Source organism: Nicotiana tabacum, chromosome 10 (genome assembly GCF_000715075.1).
Source record: "Nicotiana tabacum cultivar K326 chromosome 10, ASM71507v2, whole genome shotgun sequence".
In the NCBI taxonomy this organism is placed as follows: Eukaryota; Viridiplantae; Streptophyta; class Magnoliopsida; order Solanales; family Solanaceae; genus Nicotiana; species Nicotiana tabacum.
The window spans coordinates 63,408,954-63,428,106 of record NC_134089.1 but is presented as its reverse complement, the minus strand read 5'-3'; the positions used below and the strand labels follow the sequence as shown (position 1 = coordinate 63,428,106).

The 19,153-nt window shown below is 38.7% G+C and overlaps 1 protein-coding gene across 2 annotated transcripts; it reads right to left on the bottom strand.

Moving 5' to 3' along the window:
* Positions 1-1,142: 1,142 nt before the first annotated feature.
* LOC107761216 (UDP-xylose transporter 3) lies at positions 1,143-6,126 on the bottom strand. 2 transcript variants are annotated; one of them, XM_016579444.2, is made up of 9 exons: positions 5,870-6,126; positions 5,725-5,762; positions 5,503-5,647; positions 4,875-5,059; positions 3,900-3,967; positions 2,522-2,654; positions 2,143-2,304; positions 1,799-2,071; positions 1,143-1,627 (listed from the first exon to the last, which is right to left on the bottom strand). In XM_016579444.2, exons 3-9 carry the CDS (start codon positions 5,621-5,623, stop codon positions 1,511-1,513), a joined length of 1,059 nt encoding a protein of 352 aa, XP_016434930.2. In that variant the 5' UTR covers positions 5,624-5,647; positions 5,725-5,762; positions 5,870-6,126; the 3' UTR covers positions 1,143-1,510. The 2 variants fall into 2 exon arrangements, with proteins under 2 accessions (XP_016434930.2, XP_075079019.1); XM_075222918.1 differs by having other exon boundaries at positions 5,725-6,102.
* Positions 6,127-19,153: the final 13,027 nt, after the last annotated feature.

Below are 19,153 nucleotides of genomic sequence, written 5' to 3'. Positions count from 1 at the left end.
TCTGACACAAAATTCTCCTGTTCATGCGACTCATTTGTTGGGAAAAACACGCACTATCCACGTGGGCAAAGCAGTGTGTATTAGATACACTTTGGAAAGGTTGGGTGTGTAAAGTAACATTCGTTCCTAGAAAGTGTGCAACAGTGATTTGGGTCATAGTTCGGGGGGTAACTTATGTATTTTGCCTATTCTTTTAGTGTTGTCATCTTGGAAGAAAAAAAGTACTCCCTCCATTCCAATTTATGTGAACATGTTTGACTGGACACGAAATTTAAGAAAAAATGAAGACTTTTGAAATTTGTGGTCCTAAACAAGTCAAAAAAGGGCTCAGAGTATTTGTGTGGTTATAAAAGCTTCTCATTAAGGGTATAATTGTAAGTTTAAGCTAAATTATTTCCAAATTTAAAAAGGGGTCATTCTTTTTGGAATAGACCAAAGAAAAAATATGTTCACATAAACTGAAATGGAGGGAGTATTCAATAATGATACGTTGATAGAGCACATACTAGACAATCTAGTAGTTTGGTTGGTAAGACAAGGGTAAACAATCATGAGATAAAGTATATTTTGCGTCACTTTTGATTCCAAACTTTAGCAATTTCGAGATTAGTTATACTTTACTATAATTCTTAGTGTTTACTTTTTATTATGTTCTAAGTGGGATAATAATCTCGGGATTACTAGCTACGGATAAGACCCCCCCCCCCTCCCCCTCCTATATATCTTCTCCCATAATTCTTTTAAAAATCAAGGTTAAAATTAAAATAAAGTTTATCCCAACATATTTAGTAGAAAAGCAAATATATATTTTGTATTATATCTTAAATATCTTATTTTTATTCCAATAAACCAAATATCTACCAATAAAATATATCCACTAGTTAAGCCCTTCATTATTTAATCTCCTTACTGTAATTCCAGGATTGTAATATGTACCAGTATAACGTGTTCACCAACCAAACGACTCCTCAAGGTTTTATGTTTCCTCCTTTACGGTCTAATTGCAGTACAACACCAGAAAGTCCGATTGAATCTGATCTATCCTACCCAACACCGAAATCTAAATCAGCGGGCCTGTTTGAAAGGTAACACAACACGGCATGTCTATCCAGACACGAGAAGGTGAAAAGAGGGAAACAAAGTAAACAAATCTGCATGCATTGGAGAAATCCACTTGCAACACCTTCATGGGCTTCGTATGAACGACCAAAGTAATCTGAGAAACAAATAAGCTGAGATTCTGGTGGGGAAATAATACTCCACCACAGTATGCATTTTTTGGGATGTCTAACTCATACAACACTCATCACCGAACTGCTATTTGACGATACATATCCTTCAACTCTACCAACTGGAAAATAGAGAGCTATATCTTTTTCAAATGTAACACAAATTATGTGATGATTGGATGTTCTTGCAGCTACAGCTTCTTCATTGGAACTCGAATCTGCTGGAACTCCCTTCTGTACTCTAATCAAGGGCTAACCAATTGACAGCCATCAGAATATTTTTATGCAAGGAAGTCCTTGTTAGAATTCCACCCTGGAGCCTTCGCAACAACACTATCAGCTAAAATGCCGTTGCCTTTTTCAGCATTTAGTAGGGGATCAGATTCCATTTCCTTCACCTTCAATTACAGACATCAGCTAGAATTGGTTAGCATACTGTAAAATACTTATCAAAAAGAGAACACACGATATAGTAGTGACCCTCGTATCATAGATTGTGCTTCCCTGTTGTCTATGCTGAAAGAACACCAAGGATTATGAGAAATACTAAAGAAGGTAGGTTAGAACACCTGAGATAGCTGGGATGCAGCCTCTGTAAACTTCTGCTGGCTCTCAACAGAACAATAATAAGAATATACAACCATTCCAACCACGGCAATGAAGATGCCCAGAATGTTTCGCCAACTGAAGGGATCACGAAGGAGAACATACCCAAAAGCCAAAACTAGACATGTTTTCAGATGTCCAAGGACCTGATAGGTAACTGGAGATGTCTTGCCAATTACAAGAAAAGTGCTAAAGTTCACAGAAACTGATATTAGACAGGATAGGACAATGAAGGCCTGCCATCAAATTAAAAGCAATGTTATGCAAATACCTAGCTTAAACGAATAAAACCAATTTTGATCCTTACCAGCACGTTTGGTGTATATTTGAAAGCAAACACATTTTGATTTGTCAAAAGCCCATCTAGAAATGGTCCTACAATAAACAATGTTAATGCTTGATAGGGACAAGACTGATATAGGAGCTGGGTTGAAGAAACCTTGAATTTCTTCTGGATAGTATTGGTCATCTAAGAAGACAGGTTAAGGATTTCAAGCAAAAACTATATGAGCAATAACATTTTCAGAACATACATAAAAGAAACTTCCATCGGAGAAAATTTAATCTTGTCCCCTTACAAAAAATTGTCTACGCTGCTAAGGATAAGGATCTGTGGGGAGTGAGTTTGGGAGTTACAGTGATATAAGAAACTGAAAAGAACTGACAGGCACTTCAGCTGAGGATACAATCTGAGCAATGCAAGTTGTCACAATTGCAAGTAGAGACAAAACGGAACCGAGGAAATTGAGCTGCAGATCAGTCACTGTTGCAATGCCAACCCCTAGGAGAAGAATACCAAGTGCAATCTGGATATTCCTACTGTAAATCATAGAGACTAGTTACTATATTGCAGAAAAGTAAAATTTCGAGGGTGCAAACTAAAGTGTGTGAGATGTTTAAAAAGCAAAGCAAAAGTCTAAAGATACATATTATTAGTACATGGACCACAAACATGAGACCAGAAGACGTCCAGAGGTCAGTCCGATTGACCCCTGAAAGTTCATGTAGACAGACTGACAGCTCGTGGTGCCCCCTGATACTCAAATTGAGTGAAACAAACTTCTTTTGATTAGAGGGACCCATTTAAAAAGTACGTTGACTGGATTGCTGAACCAGTGCACCTGAATAAGATTTTAATAACTAGGCAATATAGATCAACCAAGAAAGTGTACGCTTGAACAAGAGTTCCGTTCACGTTGAAAAGTAAACTTTTGAACATTGCATTTTAAATAGGATACAAAAATTTGATATTGGTGGAATCACAGATTTAACAAAATTAGCAGGCAATGTTCAGAACATGCTGAATAAAGAAAAAGACAACTCTCTGCAGCGAAGTTTAACAAGCTTACTGCTCCTGATCACAGATTCACAAGTACATATGACATCGGCTTCTGCTCTCCCTTAACCCTTTAGCATGTGGGTGAACTAGCACCCAAGATCTTTGAATTGTGCTAAAGACTTTTTCATAAGTGCTAAAATTTCATTGACTAAGGTGATGCAACCAACATTTTTTTAACTGCGTGCATTCTGCTTTAATTCTGACTCCATTCAGGAAAATTGACTAAGATATCATTGTAATTGGCAAAAAAGCACATAAAAATAGCTGAGTGTTGTGTGTAATACACCGTATATGAGTATTACCTATACACTGCCTGTTATTCTTGTTTTTGGGGAATAAAATTGTGGTAAATACCTCGTCCTTCGACATAGTTTAGAGACCTCTACCTTATGATTCTCATCAAGTGAAAAAATAGGAAGACTTCATGAAGAAATGATTATATATTATGAATAGTACTCACAGTGTTCAACTTAACATATGAGCACAAGATCTACTGTTTATTTTTATCCTATTTAAATATCCAAAATAATTAGTTCTGGTTTAAACCAAACACAAGATTTGGTTCAAAGCTTAGTGTTGAAATGGTCAAAACTTAAGGAAAAAGAACACCTTCTATTCCCGTGCCTATATATATAAGGAAAAGGCTCCAAAGAAAACAAGAACAGTGGTGATCCTGCACTCATCTATTATAAACAAAATATTCCAAGTCTACTTTGGAACTTCACCTGAACTTCTTCCTGAAGAAAAGAGTCTCCAAAAGAACTGTACAGGGGATGATTGCCAATTTTGTCATCTACAATGCAAAAGCATGAAAGAGAAAAATCAGAAAAGAAAAGGGAACAGCTTTTAAGTTACTAAAGTACCCAATGCTAAGACGACAACTTTGTACAATGACATAGAATAAGCTCTAGAGAATGTTTTGATAGCAACAAGATACAAGAGGAGCTTATCACATCAATTATAGTATTTGCAATCACAAAACTAGGGGAAATGATTTTCTTTCTGTGTCTTTCTAAAGAACAAAAACAGAAATGGACCTAGAATTAAGCTAGATAATTATTATTTTTATAATTACTACCTACTGCATCGTGACAAGAACAACTTAAGGTCAGAGGGATGCAAGTTGCAACTTCAAGCAGCAGAGACCGGCAATACAGCCTCATTGATCTTATAAAAAAACTTGAGTAGTCTCAATTGCAAACTATCAATGGGAAACAGTGATATAGCAAAAGCTACGCAATGAAGTACGTTGCTGGATACACAGGTACGGACACCAAAAGAGGGAAAGGAATGAGAAAAGGAGAAAAAGATACCGGTCACTCTTTGTCATAGTCGTTGAGGGAGTTTTTTTCCACAACACTAGGTCAAGAGTTCAAGGCTGGTAAGTTGCAAACCAGAAAAAAGGAGAAAAGGATGAAGAGAAAAGGAAATGAAGGCAAAGAATGAAACAACTTAAACATTGGGTGATTTTTTCCCATCTGTCCAAAGCCTTAATGGACAGAGTTCCCCGATACCTATGCTGGTGGGAGGTAGCAGGTAACCCGTGGAATTAGTCGAGGTGCATGCCCGCTGACCCGAACACCACGGTTATTTAAAAAAAAAAGAATGGAACAACTTAACCTGATAGATAATATCAAAAAAGAAAAGTGAAAAGATTTTAACCAAATAATTACTAATGGCAGAAGGGAAAAGATATCAACCTGATAAAAACCAACAGAGTTGAAACCCAGACTTAGATTAAGAAGTCCAATGGAAGACCCATTCAGAATTCCAAAGCCCATAACAGCTCTCGGATCAAAAGGTTTGTGCTCGAATAGTTTCATCCATATTGCCACATGGAGAGAACAAAATGTAACTAGAAGATGCCAGCTTGTCAAAGTTGTAGCTGAGAGAGTAATATCAGATGTTAGAACTGAAATCCGATTGACATGAAAAGATTAAAGTTGCATCTATTCAACCTAACACACAGTTACTTTGGGATATATTTACATACATATATAATTCAAATTAAACCATGACATTGTACTTTCTAAATCAAACTATGAATACAAAATCTTACAATTAATCTTAAGCCATAACATAAGCCAAGTTGATTTCTTACTTCAAGTGTCAAGTCAATCTTCGTTGCCTCAAAGAAGTAGAAACAAAAGTAAAGTAGATATACAACTAAACCACAAATTTGAGCTTGTTCTCTCCTCACTAATTACAATGTGCCCCAAGATATTTTATTTTTTGAGGCAAATTGTCAGTGAATCTAACTAGAGCATATGACATAGCTAATTTCATTTACATAATTCAGTATGTAATGAATAATTCTCAAAAACTGACCAAACGTAAAGCCAAGAGTGGTAATAAGGGCCTTGTTGCATATGACAATGGAGACAGAGGACACCACAGACAGAGACAGTGCTCCTATTGTCCCCAGCTGATACCGTTGCCCTTCGCTCATCTTCTTTCCCAACCTCAGCAATATCTGCATTGCAAACAGTACATAGTCGCTCTTATATCAGTCATTACAACAAAATATAATCATTTTTCCAACATTCTCACCTCATTGCGGTCCTGTATTCGAAGATTACCAGTTTCAGCTGCATCACAAACAAATTGTTTAAACAATATTAAGAAAATGTAGCATCAAATTCATGAAACCCTAGATCTGATACTCTTGATGAAAACTGGAGAAGAGAGAATGAACCTCTGAGACATTGGATCACGGAAATAGATGAATTAAACGTATGTAGATTAGTGGAAACTATTTATAGTTTTTTCAGAAATGGAAATATGAGTTTAGAATATAAAAAGTAGGAATAAAAAAATAAACTGAAGCTCCGGTTAGCTTTTCGCCGGCGGAACCATGTGACAGTCTATTTATGAAATATATATCTATGAAAAATGGAGGTGCTTTTCTTTTTGTTTGTTTTTCATTTATTTAATCCACACCCAGTGTGTGATAGCTTTTTGGGGCTGGACTAATGCAGATATAAAAAAATAAAAATAAAATCCTACCTTTTTATTTAATTATTTGGTCTGATATTTGAAACTATTCTTTAATTTCTGTATTTTAACCTCTGTGGCTCTGTCTAAGAATGTAGGGACCTCAATTTTCCTTATCGGTTGTTGCAAAATCACCATAATAACGTAGCATAACACTTGAGTTGGTTCCCTACCGAATATTTTTGTTATATTAAATGAAGTAAACAGCTACTATTAAACTACTTGCTAATCATAAATGCTTAGTACTAGAGAAGCTTCTCCCATTTGCTTTGATTAATGGTTATAAGAAGTAAAAATTGTATAAGTGTCATTCAAATTCTTCTCTATATTTTGACTTCAAATAACCTATTTGGTTAAAGGGCGAGATACTGAGGACCCGTTTGATCATAGATTTTGTTAAAATAAATTTGGATTTTATTTGGTAATTACATATTTGGCCATAGATTTTGCCTATATTTTGGCAAAATTTCAAATCTCAAAACGAGCTCAATAGTTGGTTTTGGATCAAAATATCACTATTATATTTTTTAAAAATTGTCCCAAACTTTTGTATTTTATAAAAAAGCCCACCATTTATTATTTTGTAACAATGTTGCTTCGTCTTCTTGGTCATCTGATAGTGTATCATGTAGTTCATTATAAAAAAAATAATTTTGTACCAAATTTATTTATGTTCAGCACTATGGTTTGCGATAATATAATGAATGTTATTGATAATAGTATTGTTGGTTATTTATGATAGTTTTTAGAACTTGTGGGTATAAGTCATGTTTCATGATTTTTCAAATTAAATTTGGGAAATATGTTTTAAAAACTGATGTCCAAACACATTTTCATCTTCAAACCAAACTTCACCCTAATCAGATTTTTCAAAATAAATTTGGGAATCTATGGTCAAACGGTAGCTGAACTTTCTCTTTCTATTTTTGTTAGGAAAAGCTCCAATATCTTGATATTTGTTATTTTCATTTCAATTACTTCTTTTCTGGGCAATATTGAACAGTTGAAGTTTGTTACTTACCAAATATTGCCAATAACATAGATGGATTTTGTTCTCTTCTTTTTACTAGTACAAAAATAGAACTCGAGAGAATGAATGAATAATTAATATTTTCTATTTAGGCATTTGAGTGAAGTTCTTATAGGAAAGAGATTGTAGCAAGTAGGGAATTAAGAAGTTAAAACAATTCCCCCCAAAAAAGGGAAAAATCTTTTTATCCACCGAAAACAAATTAATATTCGTTAATGAAAAGGTTAGAACTTGATAGGAGCTTATCTTAAAGCAAAAAACAACAACTTGAGGGGCATAAATTAGCTAGGCTCAAAATGGTCAACATAAGTTTTTGGAGAACTTGTGACGACTCTTTCCATCTCTTTTATCTCGTACACCTTAGAAGAATTTTTTCTAAAAAGAAATAATAAATGATGTATTGTAGTAATAAAACGTTAACTTAATGGTCTCAGAGGTGTTGAGTTCAAAATATCTCAATAAATTTAAAGAAAATGTGTTTATGTGCAACATAATATGTGCCAACGATTTGGACTTTTGCATATACATTATTACAAATACTAGTATTCGTACTCGTGATGTGCGGTCTCAAGATAAAATTGATAATAGCAAACAATTCCCTTCAAACAATTATAAGAATTATTTAGAAATAATAAGTTATGAAATTTTAAAAAGTAAAGTTTTAATACAATAAGCTGTTATATCTTGTAAAACTATTTACCCTAAAAACTGATAACAATTAAACTTATAATGTGATTTTAAAGATACGTGATTTCACCTAATACCAATTGACTAGCTTAAAGATAAGTGATGGGAATTGACAAGAATGTAAAACAAACCAATGTTTGATAATGCCCTCGAGCTGATGAACCATCGAGCTTAGTAAAGTAAGAACAATTAGAGAACAACAAACTGATGAACCAAAGAAAAAGAGAAATATTATATTACTTTGATCTGTATGAATGTAAGGGGTGCTACAAATGATGGGGATTCCCCTTTATATACTAGAGGAATCCTAATTATGGTACAATTCTAATTACGAAAGTAAATCCCATGATTGGTACGAATAACCGCCCTTGATTTGATCTGTTCCGGAATTTTCGTCGTGATCTTCGACCGGTTACGGATATCTCACCTTTCCGTTATTGCACTTCACTCGAATTCGGTCATACTTAGTATTGATTGCTGTTGGCCTCGGTCTCGATGGACATCTTGAATCTTGAACTCGACACCTCGTCTTCGTGCTATAGCCCGATCCATTGCCAAGTTGACCCTCGATGTGATCTCCTGGTCTCGATTAAACAGCAAAATCGGCCAAACCCGATTTTAACCGTATACAGATAGTCCCCTCGTTTCTTGGAGTGTAATGAAAAGAAACGAACTGAGTCTTCGATTTTATACTTCGACCAATTATGACATCATTCCTATGATGTAAGTGACATAAACGACCGAAGCGTCGCGTTGGTTCGGTTCCCAAGATCATTAATTAGCGCTAGTTGACGGTCGGCTACTAGTGCCTTTGAACCATCATAGCAAATATTATAAATAGATCATCTTTATAATTTTCTCAAACTTTACTTCCAAAATCTCTTCTAATCTTCAAAGCACTTTTTCTCCCTTCAAGTTTTTCAATTCTTCAAATCCCGTTTGCCAACCTTATCATCATACAACAAGTTGTATCTTCTTCTTTCCCTGAACTCATTAAAAATGGCGAAAACATCGAAAATCGTTCATCAAAAAGAAAAAGCCTCTTCATCGCGGCCGACCAGCGATAAAACACCGGTGGAGCCACGCATCGAAGAGTGTGTTCCTGGGTCATACGATCTTACTTCCGACTTTAAAAATGAGAAACCCTCATCGATACCTGGCCGATGTGAGACAATGTCAAGATACATATGCTCGATAACTGAGGGTGATCTTGAGCAGGTGAAAAAAGATTGGCATTAGGAAAACAAGGAGGTGGTGATTCCTACCCTCGAGGAGGATATTACCACTTATGTGTAAGGGTTTTTAAGTGTTTATACTTACCCTTTCACGCTGAGTGTAACGACCCGACCGGTCGTTTTGAACTTTTATACTTTGCTCGCCAGTTCTCGGGCATGACTTGCCCCGTGTGATGTATTATGACTTATATAAATTGTTGGTTTTGGTTTTCAAGGTAATCAGAATGAATTTGGAAGAACAGTTCTCAGTTTGAAATTTGAAAATTGAAAGGTTTGACCAAGATTTGACTTGTTGGTATATGATCTCGGATCGGAATTTTTATGTTTTGGTTAGCTCCGTTAAGAGATTTGGGACTTAGAGCGTGATCGGTATGCATTTTGGAAGTCTGTGGAAGGTTTAGACTTGAATTAGCAAAAATGAGATTTCAGCATTTTCCGGTCGATAGGTGGGATTTTGATATGGAAGTCGGAATGGAATTCCGAAAGTTGACAGTAGTTCCGTTGTGTCATTTGGGATGTGTGTGCAGAATTTCAGGTCATTCGGACGTGGTTTGGTTGAGTTTTTGATCAAAAGCGGAATTCGGAAGATTTTGGAATCCTAGGCTTGAATTTGATGTGATTTTGGTGTTTTAATGTTGTTTTGAGCATTCCGAAGGTTGGGACGAGTTTTAATAAGGTTGTGTGACTTGTTTGTATTTTTGGTTGAGGTCCCGGGGGCCTCGAAATAATTTCGGATAGTTTACGGGAAGGTTGAACTTGAGAAAATGCAGCTGATGTTGCTATTTTTGTCATATCCGCACCTGCAGATTGGGGACTGCAGGTGCGAGCTCCGCAGGAGCGGAAGAAAAGTGCAGGTGCGAGAAGGACCACAGGTGCGGCTTGGTAACCACATCTGCAATACCGCAAGAGCGGTAAGGCGACCGCAGATGCGAGGCCTGGTGACATAAGTGAAATCCGCAGGAGCGGATATTTTTCCGCAGAAGCGGAAGCACAGATGCGCTTATGGGATCGCAGGGGCTAAAGTGCTGGGCAGAATGTATAAAAAGGCCCCTTCGCGATTTTCAGTCATTTGTTCATCATTTTTGTACGATTTTGGAACTCGAAGCTGTGATTTCAAGAGGGAATCAAGTGTTGATAGAGAGGTAAGCTACTTTAGCTTTGTATCTTGTGTTTATGGTGATTATTTCATTGTTTAATCATGAAATTTGTGGAAAAAATTAGAGAAAGAGTTGGGGAAATTAGGGCTTGAAATTAGAAAGTTAGATATGGGATTTAAGGGGCCATTTGAGGTCCGATTTTGATATTCTTGATATGTATAGACTCGTGGGAGGATGAGGATTCTATTGATATCAATTTTGTCGGATTCTGAGACGTGAGCTCGGGGCCGGGTTTGAGCAATTTCGGGATTTTTGATATAAATTAGATGTTTCAAGTGGGCTTTGTTCCCGTAGCATATTTTAATGATTATGTACTGATTGTGGCTAGATTTGGAGCATCCGTAGGTCGATTCATGAGGGCAAAGGCATCGCGAGCTAGAGTTTGGACCGGATCGAGGTGAGTAATGATTGTAAATGATGTTCTTAGGGTATGAAACCCCGAATTTGCACATTGTTGTGCTATATTGAGGTGAAGTACACGCTAGATGAGGAGCGTGGGGTCGTGCACTGTTGGGGATTGTGACTTAGTCCTCCCCGAATGACTATTTTGCCGCGTATTTGACTGAAATCTATTTGCTATCATCATTATTTGAGTTGAATGCCATATTTGGGATTCGTGCCAACTATTTGAACCCTTAGGGGACTTTTATTGATATTTCCTTACTGTTTTGACTGTATACTTGAACTCAGTCATGTTCTATTTCATTGTTTTTGTATTCATCCATGTTTACTCTGTTTTAACACTTAAATGATCTTTTAAATGATATTTTGAGCTAAGAATCATGTTTTACTATTGTCCGAGTGGCTTGTGAGGATTTTTGACTGAGTAAGGCTGAGGGCCTATGTTGTGAGGAGACATTTGATATTGATTATGAGGCCGAGGGCCTGAGATATGTACGCCACGAGGTGGCTTGTTGATATGAGGTCGGGGGCCTAGTGATGATGCTACGAGATGGCTTGATATTGCGTTTGGGCCGTAAGGGGCCGCTCCAGGAGTTTGTATACCCCCAGTGAGCACGGGTACCCATTGTGATGTGAGATATAGCCCGAAGGGCTGATATTGTTGACGTTGTGCCCGAGGGACAATCCTTTATGTGCTTATCTATCTTATTTGTCTGTCATTTACCTGTGAAATTGTGTATTTGTGCCCGAGGGGCGGATTTTCTGAGCTTATCTGTTCTAATTGCTTTGCATTCAATTGCTTAATTGTTAAAAGTCATTTTTAAGGAGTTTAAACTGAGCTAAGATGCTTTAAGAGATTTCACAACTTTATTGCTTTCTTACTGGTTTTGTACTACTTCTATACAACATGTTGATGTACTTTTCCTAATTTCCTATCACTCAGTCTTTAGTTATGATTATTACTCACTGAGTTGGAGTACTCACTTTACTCCCTGCACCTTGTGTGCAGATTCAGGTATTTCTGCACCCGGTAGCGGGTATTGGTTGATCAGAGACAAAGTCTTTGGAGTTTAGCAAGGTAGCTGCCCGACATTCGCAGCACTGCTTTTCTCCCTTTGATGTCATTAGACTATATTTAGTACATTTACAGAAATTCTGTTGTATTTTAGACCTTAGTAGATGCTCGTGACTTGTGACACCCCGATGTCGGGCTATATCTATTTCCGCACTGTTCTTTTAAACTTACATTATGCACTACCTAATTAACTATAAAAGGATTAAATTGACTTATTAAAACTTTTGAAATGAACTTAGGGATTGTGTCGGCTGGCCTTGTCTTCACGAGAGGCTCCATCACGACGGGGTCCGGTTTGGGGGTCATGACAAGTTGGTATCAGAGCCTAGGTTACATAGGTCTCACGAGTCATGAGCAGGTTTAGTAGAGTCTCGTGGATCGGTACGGAGACGTCTGTATTTATCCTTGAGAGGCTGTAGAACCTTTAGGAAAAGCTTCATATTCTTGAAATTCTTATCGTGTGTCCTTGATTCAGCTTGAAATGTAACTCTTTGAATTCCTTTCACGCATTCGTATACGCATATGAGCGCTCGGTATCAGATGCGCATTGATGGCTTGTGATTCCCTGATCGAGGGGCGAGATGTGATCTCTATGTGTTGATGTTGGGCCAGTCTAGAGGACTCAAGGCTGGATTTTTGCCTGTAGCTTGAGCCCTGAGCTGTTGATTTCGTGAGTGCATGTTTCTGGATCCATATGTTCTGTTGTGTCCCTGTTAAGGGAGGTGATGACTGGATAGTTACATGATGAGTGTGATGTAACTGCGAGATGTATTCATGTGATTTGGAAGCGACGAGAAGGGTCTGCTGGAGGATAAAAGGACTATTAGGTGCTCGATTTTTATCTTGATTGGAGGTATAGCCCCGAGTTAGGGTGTGTGAAGAATCCTTCCGTGTTTTCTAGTTAGGGAAGTGAGGTGGATTTCACGTTGCGATATGGGTTCAGACTCAGGAAGATTAAGTGACTGCGTAATGGTTATGAAGGTGGAAGGGTATAAAGAAATGCTAGTTTGAGGCAAAGCAGGTGGGTTATCTCCTGCGGAGTGTTCTGAGGTTGTGTGATCCTTATGTTGTCTGTTAGACGATCTCATTTACAAGTGAAATATATGTGTTGCAATTTAAATTTGGGGTTGCTTAAGAGAGTGGGTTTAACTGTTATGAGAGTGAATGTGAGATTTGTATAAGAGTTAAAGTACCAGATGGTCTATGTTTCACGAACTTATGAAGGATCGAGTTTAATCTCACTATGGTACTATGGCAGCGATAGAGTATATGCGTTATGAGTTGTTGAGTGTGTTTTGATCTATGGCTTCGAGCTAAGTGGGGGAGTCTTCTATTGATTAGTTGATTGTACGGTTATGTGCTATGTTGGTTCTAGTTTGAGCCGTACGGGAGAATCAGTTATAGCCTACGGAGATAGAGACCGAAGATGGCTCGAGTAAAGGAAAATTCTTGACAAAGGTTATAGTATGATTCATAGGTGTGTGAGAATCACGGAATGTCATGAGTTGTTGTTGGTAAAGGGTGATCGGTGCATAGAGCAGGAAATTGCTTGGTTGTTTTAGGATGAGGTTACACTCTACGGTGTCGGAGTGCTAATGAGGCACAGGTTGTTCGGTTCGTTTAGTCAGGCTAATTGCAGTTTGAGTAGAGTGAATGACTCTCGGGAATTGTTCTAATGGGTTCAAGATTTTTCATGTAATAAGTGAAAATTTTCGAGTTGTATTTTTGGCTAGAAATAGAAGTTTGCATTGGAGGGTGTCAAGACTCGTAGTATTTCTATATCATTATGGGATTCTATGTATCAGTATTAGAAGGTGAAGGTAATGGCTTTGGTTTCGCAGGGAAATCTCTTCAGGGTAGGTATTTTGAATGTGGTGCGTTTGGGAATATTTAAGAGAGAGTTCGGCGGCTTATGAGCCTTAGATGGTGTGGTTTTATGCTTGGGTCTCATGTGGTGAGACCGGGTTGAGGAATTTTGGTGTTATGTCAAGGAGAAGTATCAATTTGAAGGTAATTTAGAAGGAACTAGGATCAATAGGATAGCTTGGTAGTAGGTCGGATCAACATGGTAAAAATATGATTAGTCCTTTGGGTGATTACGAGGTAATGAGTTTCTGTAGGTGTTTCGCGACAATTCTCTTGGGTTTTTAGTGGCCTGCGTAGCTTGGTTGAGTTAGAAGGATTTAGTCTTGACGGTTTAGTTTTGTGCAAAAGGAATCTGGAGAGTTCTTGATAGTTTCTACCATGGTTAGAGAGGTATATTTTCTGCTGGCGTGACGGGCATGGGATGTGTAGTGATTTTCTTCTAGATGGGATCAATGGAAAGTTCTTGGCTAGTTGAGTACATAGTTGCTTATGGCTCGGAGGAGGATACGAAGTTTTCATGGTTATCCTAGGACGGTATGGTTTATGTGGTATGTGGTGTAGGCTTGAGATTTGCATGTGTAAGGTCTTGGTTCAGTTCCGAAAGGAAGATCATAAAATCCTTAGGCAGCGGGCAGCTTCAAATAATTAGGGAAATGAACTTCAGATAATTAGGTAAATGAGCTTCAAATGACTAGGGAAATGATCTTCAGATGATTAAGGAAATGGTATTGCTAATTGTGGTGATTTGACGAGGGTATATGTTCTAGAAAAAGACAATGTGATTAAGTTGATGGTACTTTATTAGTATTGCGGCACTCTTCTGTCGGATCGACTGCCGAGATTCGAGTTTGCTTGGTGGCACAGAAGGATTATAGGAGTACCTCTTATGGAATGATTGGGTATTAGAGGTGCGTTGTATATTCGGACGACAGAATTGGGATCAGGTATGGTGATTCGTGTTCTATATGGAGTTGGAGACTGGGAGTTCTCATATACAGGTTATGATGTGGTTGTGGGTCACGTGTATCGGCACTGTTTAGGGACTATCGGGGTTTGGAGACCCGAGTCGATCTTTTGCTGCTCAGTATGTTAGATTTTGATGTAATATTGGGTACATACTGGTTGTATTCGTGTCGTGTTATTCTGGACTATTGCGCTAAGATAGTGATGTTGGCTATGCCGAGAATGCCACAGATTGAGTGGCGAGGTTCGACGGATTATGTTCCCAGTAGGGTGGTGTCATTTTTGAAGACCCAGCGGATGGCTGGGAAGGGTTATCTTTCTTATTTGGCCTTTGTGATGGATGTCAGTGCAGAGACTCCTACCATTGATTCTATTCTAGAGATGGGGGACTTTTCTTGATGTGTTTCCTGCTGCCGGGCATGTCGCCGGACAGGGTTGTTGATTTTGGTATTGATTTGGTGCTGGGCACCGTATCGTATGGCACCGGTAGAGTGAGAGGAGTTGAAGGAGTAGCTTCCGGAACTCCTTGATAAGGGGTTCATTGGTAGACCTATATGGATGTGTGTTCTACATCAAGACGACTTTGTTGACTTTGAGTTGCTATTGGTGAAGGATGTGTTGATTCGGTTGTTATTGAGATATTAGTGTTCTGAGATGATCTATGAATTACTTTTCTGTGTTGCGAGATGTTATGATTTATTGGTTATAGGCACAGATGGTGCGGTTCCATTGGGGTTTCATAGTGGAAGTCGAGCGGGAAAGAGTACTAGGTATTGCTCGGTGGATGGCATATCGGTTGTGTCCCTTCGGGTATGTGTAATGTTATGTCAATTGCTTCGCGGTGGTTATGATGATTGCTTTGGTTTTAGACATCATATTGCGCATGGTTGTCGATTTTGAGCATAGTGACTTGAGGTGTTTTATATGGACCAGTGTTTGGATGAGATCGCGCATTGGAGCGAAGCTATGTGGAGGTATGATCCTTCGGGTTAGATTCGTGTGTTCTATTTCTATGATGTGTGACGGGTTCTCAGCATTGTGTGCGGTAGTAATGGTGAGCTTGTGGTACAACTCTTTCGTTTGAGTTATTTCATGATTTGAGTCTATTCAGATCGTTGCTTATTGGTGCGCGGATTGCACAAGTTGCGGCTTTAGCCTGTATTGATGTGTCATGTCACTAGAGTAATGATGTTGGATTAGATAAGATCGTTGGGGTCTTTAATGAATACAAACGGATTCGGTTTCAGTGTGTGGGAAGGATAACATCGAGGTTCAGCTCAGAAATTTGCTATGGTCCTTGCCAAAGGAGAGGTGGCTTCATGAATGGTTGATCTGAGAAATGGTTACGGTTTATTGCGTGTTTCATTTATCATTGGCAGAAATGAAAGTGTTGGGATGAGACTTTAGTTGATAAGAGGTTTTCTATCGGTATTCGATTGTTGGGTGCAACTGCTGTGATTAGAAGTTATCGCTACAAGCATTTGAGTTGTGTGGTATATCATGTAATTGCACCTGAGGTTGCAGGTATGGGTTATTACATCTTGTTCGGGCTTATTCAGAGTATAGCTGTGAGATTCTGATCTGGTGGATGATTTCGGAAGTGGAAATGTGGTTCTAAGGTTTATGGCTAGGCAGGATTGTAAAATTTCAGTTACATTATGTTATCGGACCTATATGAGATAGGGTGACGTAGGATCACCCCCGGTATGTGCATGGTAAGGTTACACAACGATTTGATGGCTTTTGGAACAACTCTGGGCACATTCGAGGCCGAACGTATATTTAAGTGGGGAAGGATGTAACGACCCGACTGGTTGTTTTGAACTTTTGCACTTTGCTCGCCAGTTCTCGAGCATGATTTGCCCCGTGTGATGTATTATGACTTATGTAAATCATTGATTTTCGTTTTCAGGGTAATCAGAATGAATTTGGACGAACAATTCTAAGTTTGAAGCTTGAAAATTAAAAGGTTTGACCAAGATTTGACTTGTTGGTATATGATATCGGATCGAAATTTTTATGTTTTGGTTAGCTTTGTTAAGAGATTTGTGGCTTAGGAGCATGATCGGTATGAATTTTGGAAGTCCGTGGAAGGTTTAGGCTTGAATTGGCGAAAATGAGATTTCAGTGTTTTCCGGTCGATAGGTGAGATTTTGATATGGAGGTCGGAATGGAATTCCGGAAGTTGCAGTAGTTCCGTTGTGTCATTTGGGATGTGTGTGCAAAATTTCACGTCATTCGGACGTGGTTTGGTTGAGTTTTTGATCAAAAGCGGAATTCGGAAGATTTTGGAATCCTAGTCTTGAATTTGATGTGATTTTGGTGTTTTAATGTTGTTTAGAGCATTCCGAAGGCTGGGACGAGTTTTAATAAGGTTATGTGACTTGTTTGTATTTTTGGTTGAGGTCCCGGGGGCCTCGGAATGATTTCGGATAGTTTTCGGTAAGGTTGAACTTGAGAAAATGCAGGTGCGCGCTCCGCAGGAGCGCAAGAAATGTGCAGGTGCAGCTTGGTAACCGCATCTACAATACCGCAGGAGCGGTGAGGCGACCACAGATGCGAGGCCTGGTGACATAAGTGAAATCTACAGGAGCGGATATTTTTCCGCAAAAGCGGAAGCACATATGCGCTTATGGGATCGCAGGTGCGAAGGTTCTGGGCAGAATGTATAAAAAGGCCCCTTCGCGGTTTTCAGTCATTTGTTCATCATTTTTGTGAGATTTTGGAACTCCAAGCTGTGATTTCAAGAGGGAATCAAGTGTTGATAGAGAGGTAAGCTACTTGGGCTTTGTATCTTGTGTGTATGGTGATTATTTCATTGTTTAATCATGAAATTTGTGGGAAAAATTAGAGAAAGAGTTGGGGAAATTAGGGCTTGAAATTGGAAAGTTAGATAGGGGATTTGGGGGCCCATTTGAGGTCCGATTTTGATGTTCTTGATATGTATAGACTCGTGGGAGGATGAGGATACTATTGATGTCAATTTTGTCGGATTCTGAGACATGGGCCCGGGGGCCGGGTTTGAGCAATTTCGGAATTTTTGATGTAAATTGGATATTTTCGAGTGGGCTTTGTTTCCTTAGCATATTTTAATGATTATGTACTGATTGTGGCTAGATTTGGAGCATCTGGAGGTCAATTCGTGAGTGCAAAGGCATCGCTAGCTAGAGTTTGGACCGGATAGAGGTGAGTAATAATTGTAAATGATGTTCTGAGGGTATGAAACCCCGGATTTGCACATCGTTGTGCTATATTGAGGTGACGCACACGCTAGATGACGAGCGTGGGGTCGTGCACTATCGGGGATTGTGACTTAGTCCATCCCGAATGACTATTTTGCTGCGTATTTGACTGAAATCTATTTGCTATCATCATTATTTGAGCTGAATGCCATATTTGGGCTTCGTGCCAACTATTTGAACCCTTAGGGGACTTTTATTGATATTTCCTCACTTGAACTCAGTCATGTTATATTTCACTATTTTCGTACTCAGCCATGTTTACTCTGTTTTAACACTTAAATGATCTTTTAAATGATATTTTGGGCTGATAATCATATTTTACTATTGCCTGAGTGGCTTGTGAGGATTTTTGGCTGAGTAAGGCCGAGAGCCTGAGATATGTACGCCACGAGGTGGCTTGTTGATATGAGGCTGAGGGCCTAGTGATGATGCCACGAGATGACTTGATATTGTACTTGGGCCGTAAGGGGCCCCGCTAGGAGTCTGCACACCTCCAGTGAGCGCGGGTACCTATTGTGATGTGAGATATAGCCCGAGGGGTTGGTATTGTTGACATTGTGCCCGAGGGGCTATCCTTTATGTGCTTATCTGTCTTATTTGTCTGTCATTTACTTGTGAAATTGTGTATTTGTGCCTGAGGGGCGGATTTTCTGTGCTTATCTGTTCTAATTGCTTTACATTCAATTGCTTAACTATTAAAAAGTCATTTTTAAGTAGTTTAAACTGAGCTAAGATGCTTTAAGAGATTTCACAACTTCATTGCTTTCTTACTGGTTTTGTACTACTTCTATACAACATGTTGATGTACTTTTCATGATTTCCTATCACTCAGTCTTTAGTTATGATTATTACTCATTGAGTTGGAGTACTCAATTTACTCCCTGCACCTTGTGTGCAAATTCAGGTATTTCTGCACCCGATAGCGGGTATTGGTTGATCAGAGGCAGAGTCTTTGGAATTTAGCAAGGTAGCTGGCCGACGTCCGCAGCACTGCTTTTCTCCCTTTGAGGTCATTATACTGTATTTAGTACATTTACAGAAATTTCATTGTATTTTAGACCTTAGTAGATGCTCGTGACTTGTGACACCCCGATGCCCGGCTGTATCTATTTCCGCACTATTCTTTTAAACTTACATTATGCACTACCTGATTAACTAAAAAAGGCTTAAATTGACTTATTAAAACTTTTTAAATGAACTTGGGGATTGTGTCGGCTAGCCTTGTCTTCACGAGAGGCGCCATCACGACCGGGTCCGATTTGGGGGTTGTGACACTAGGTTCCGTCAATCCCGTTATTATCGACTTCTACCGCCAATATCGCATAACA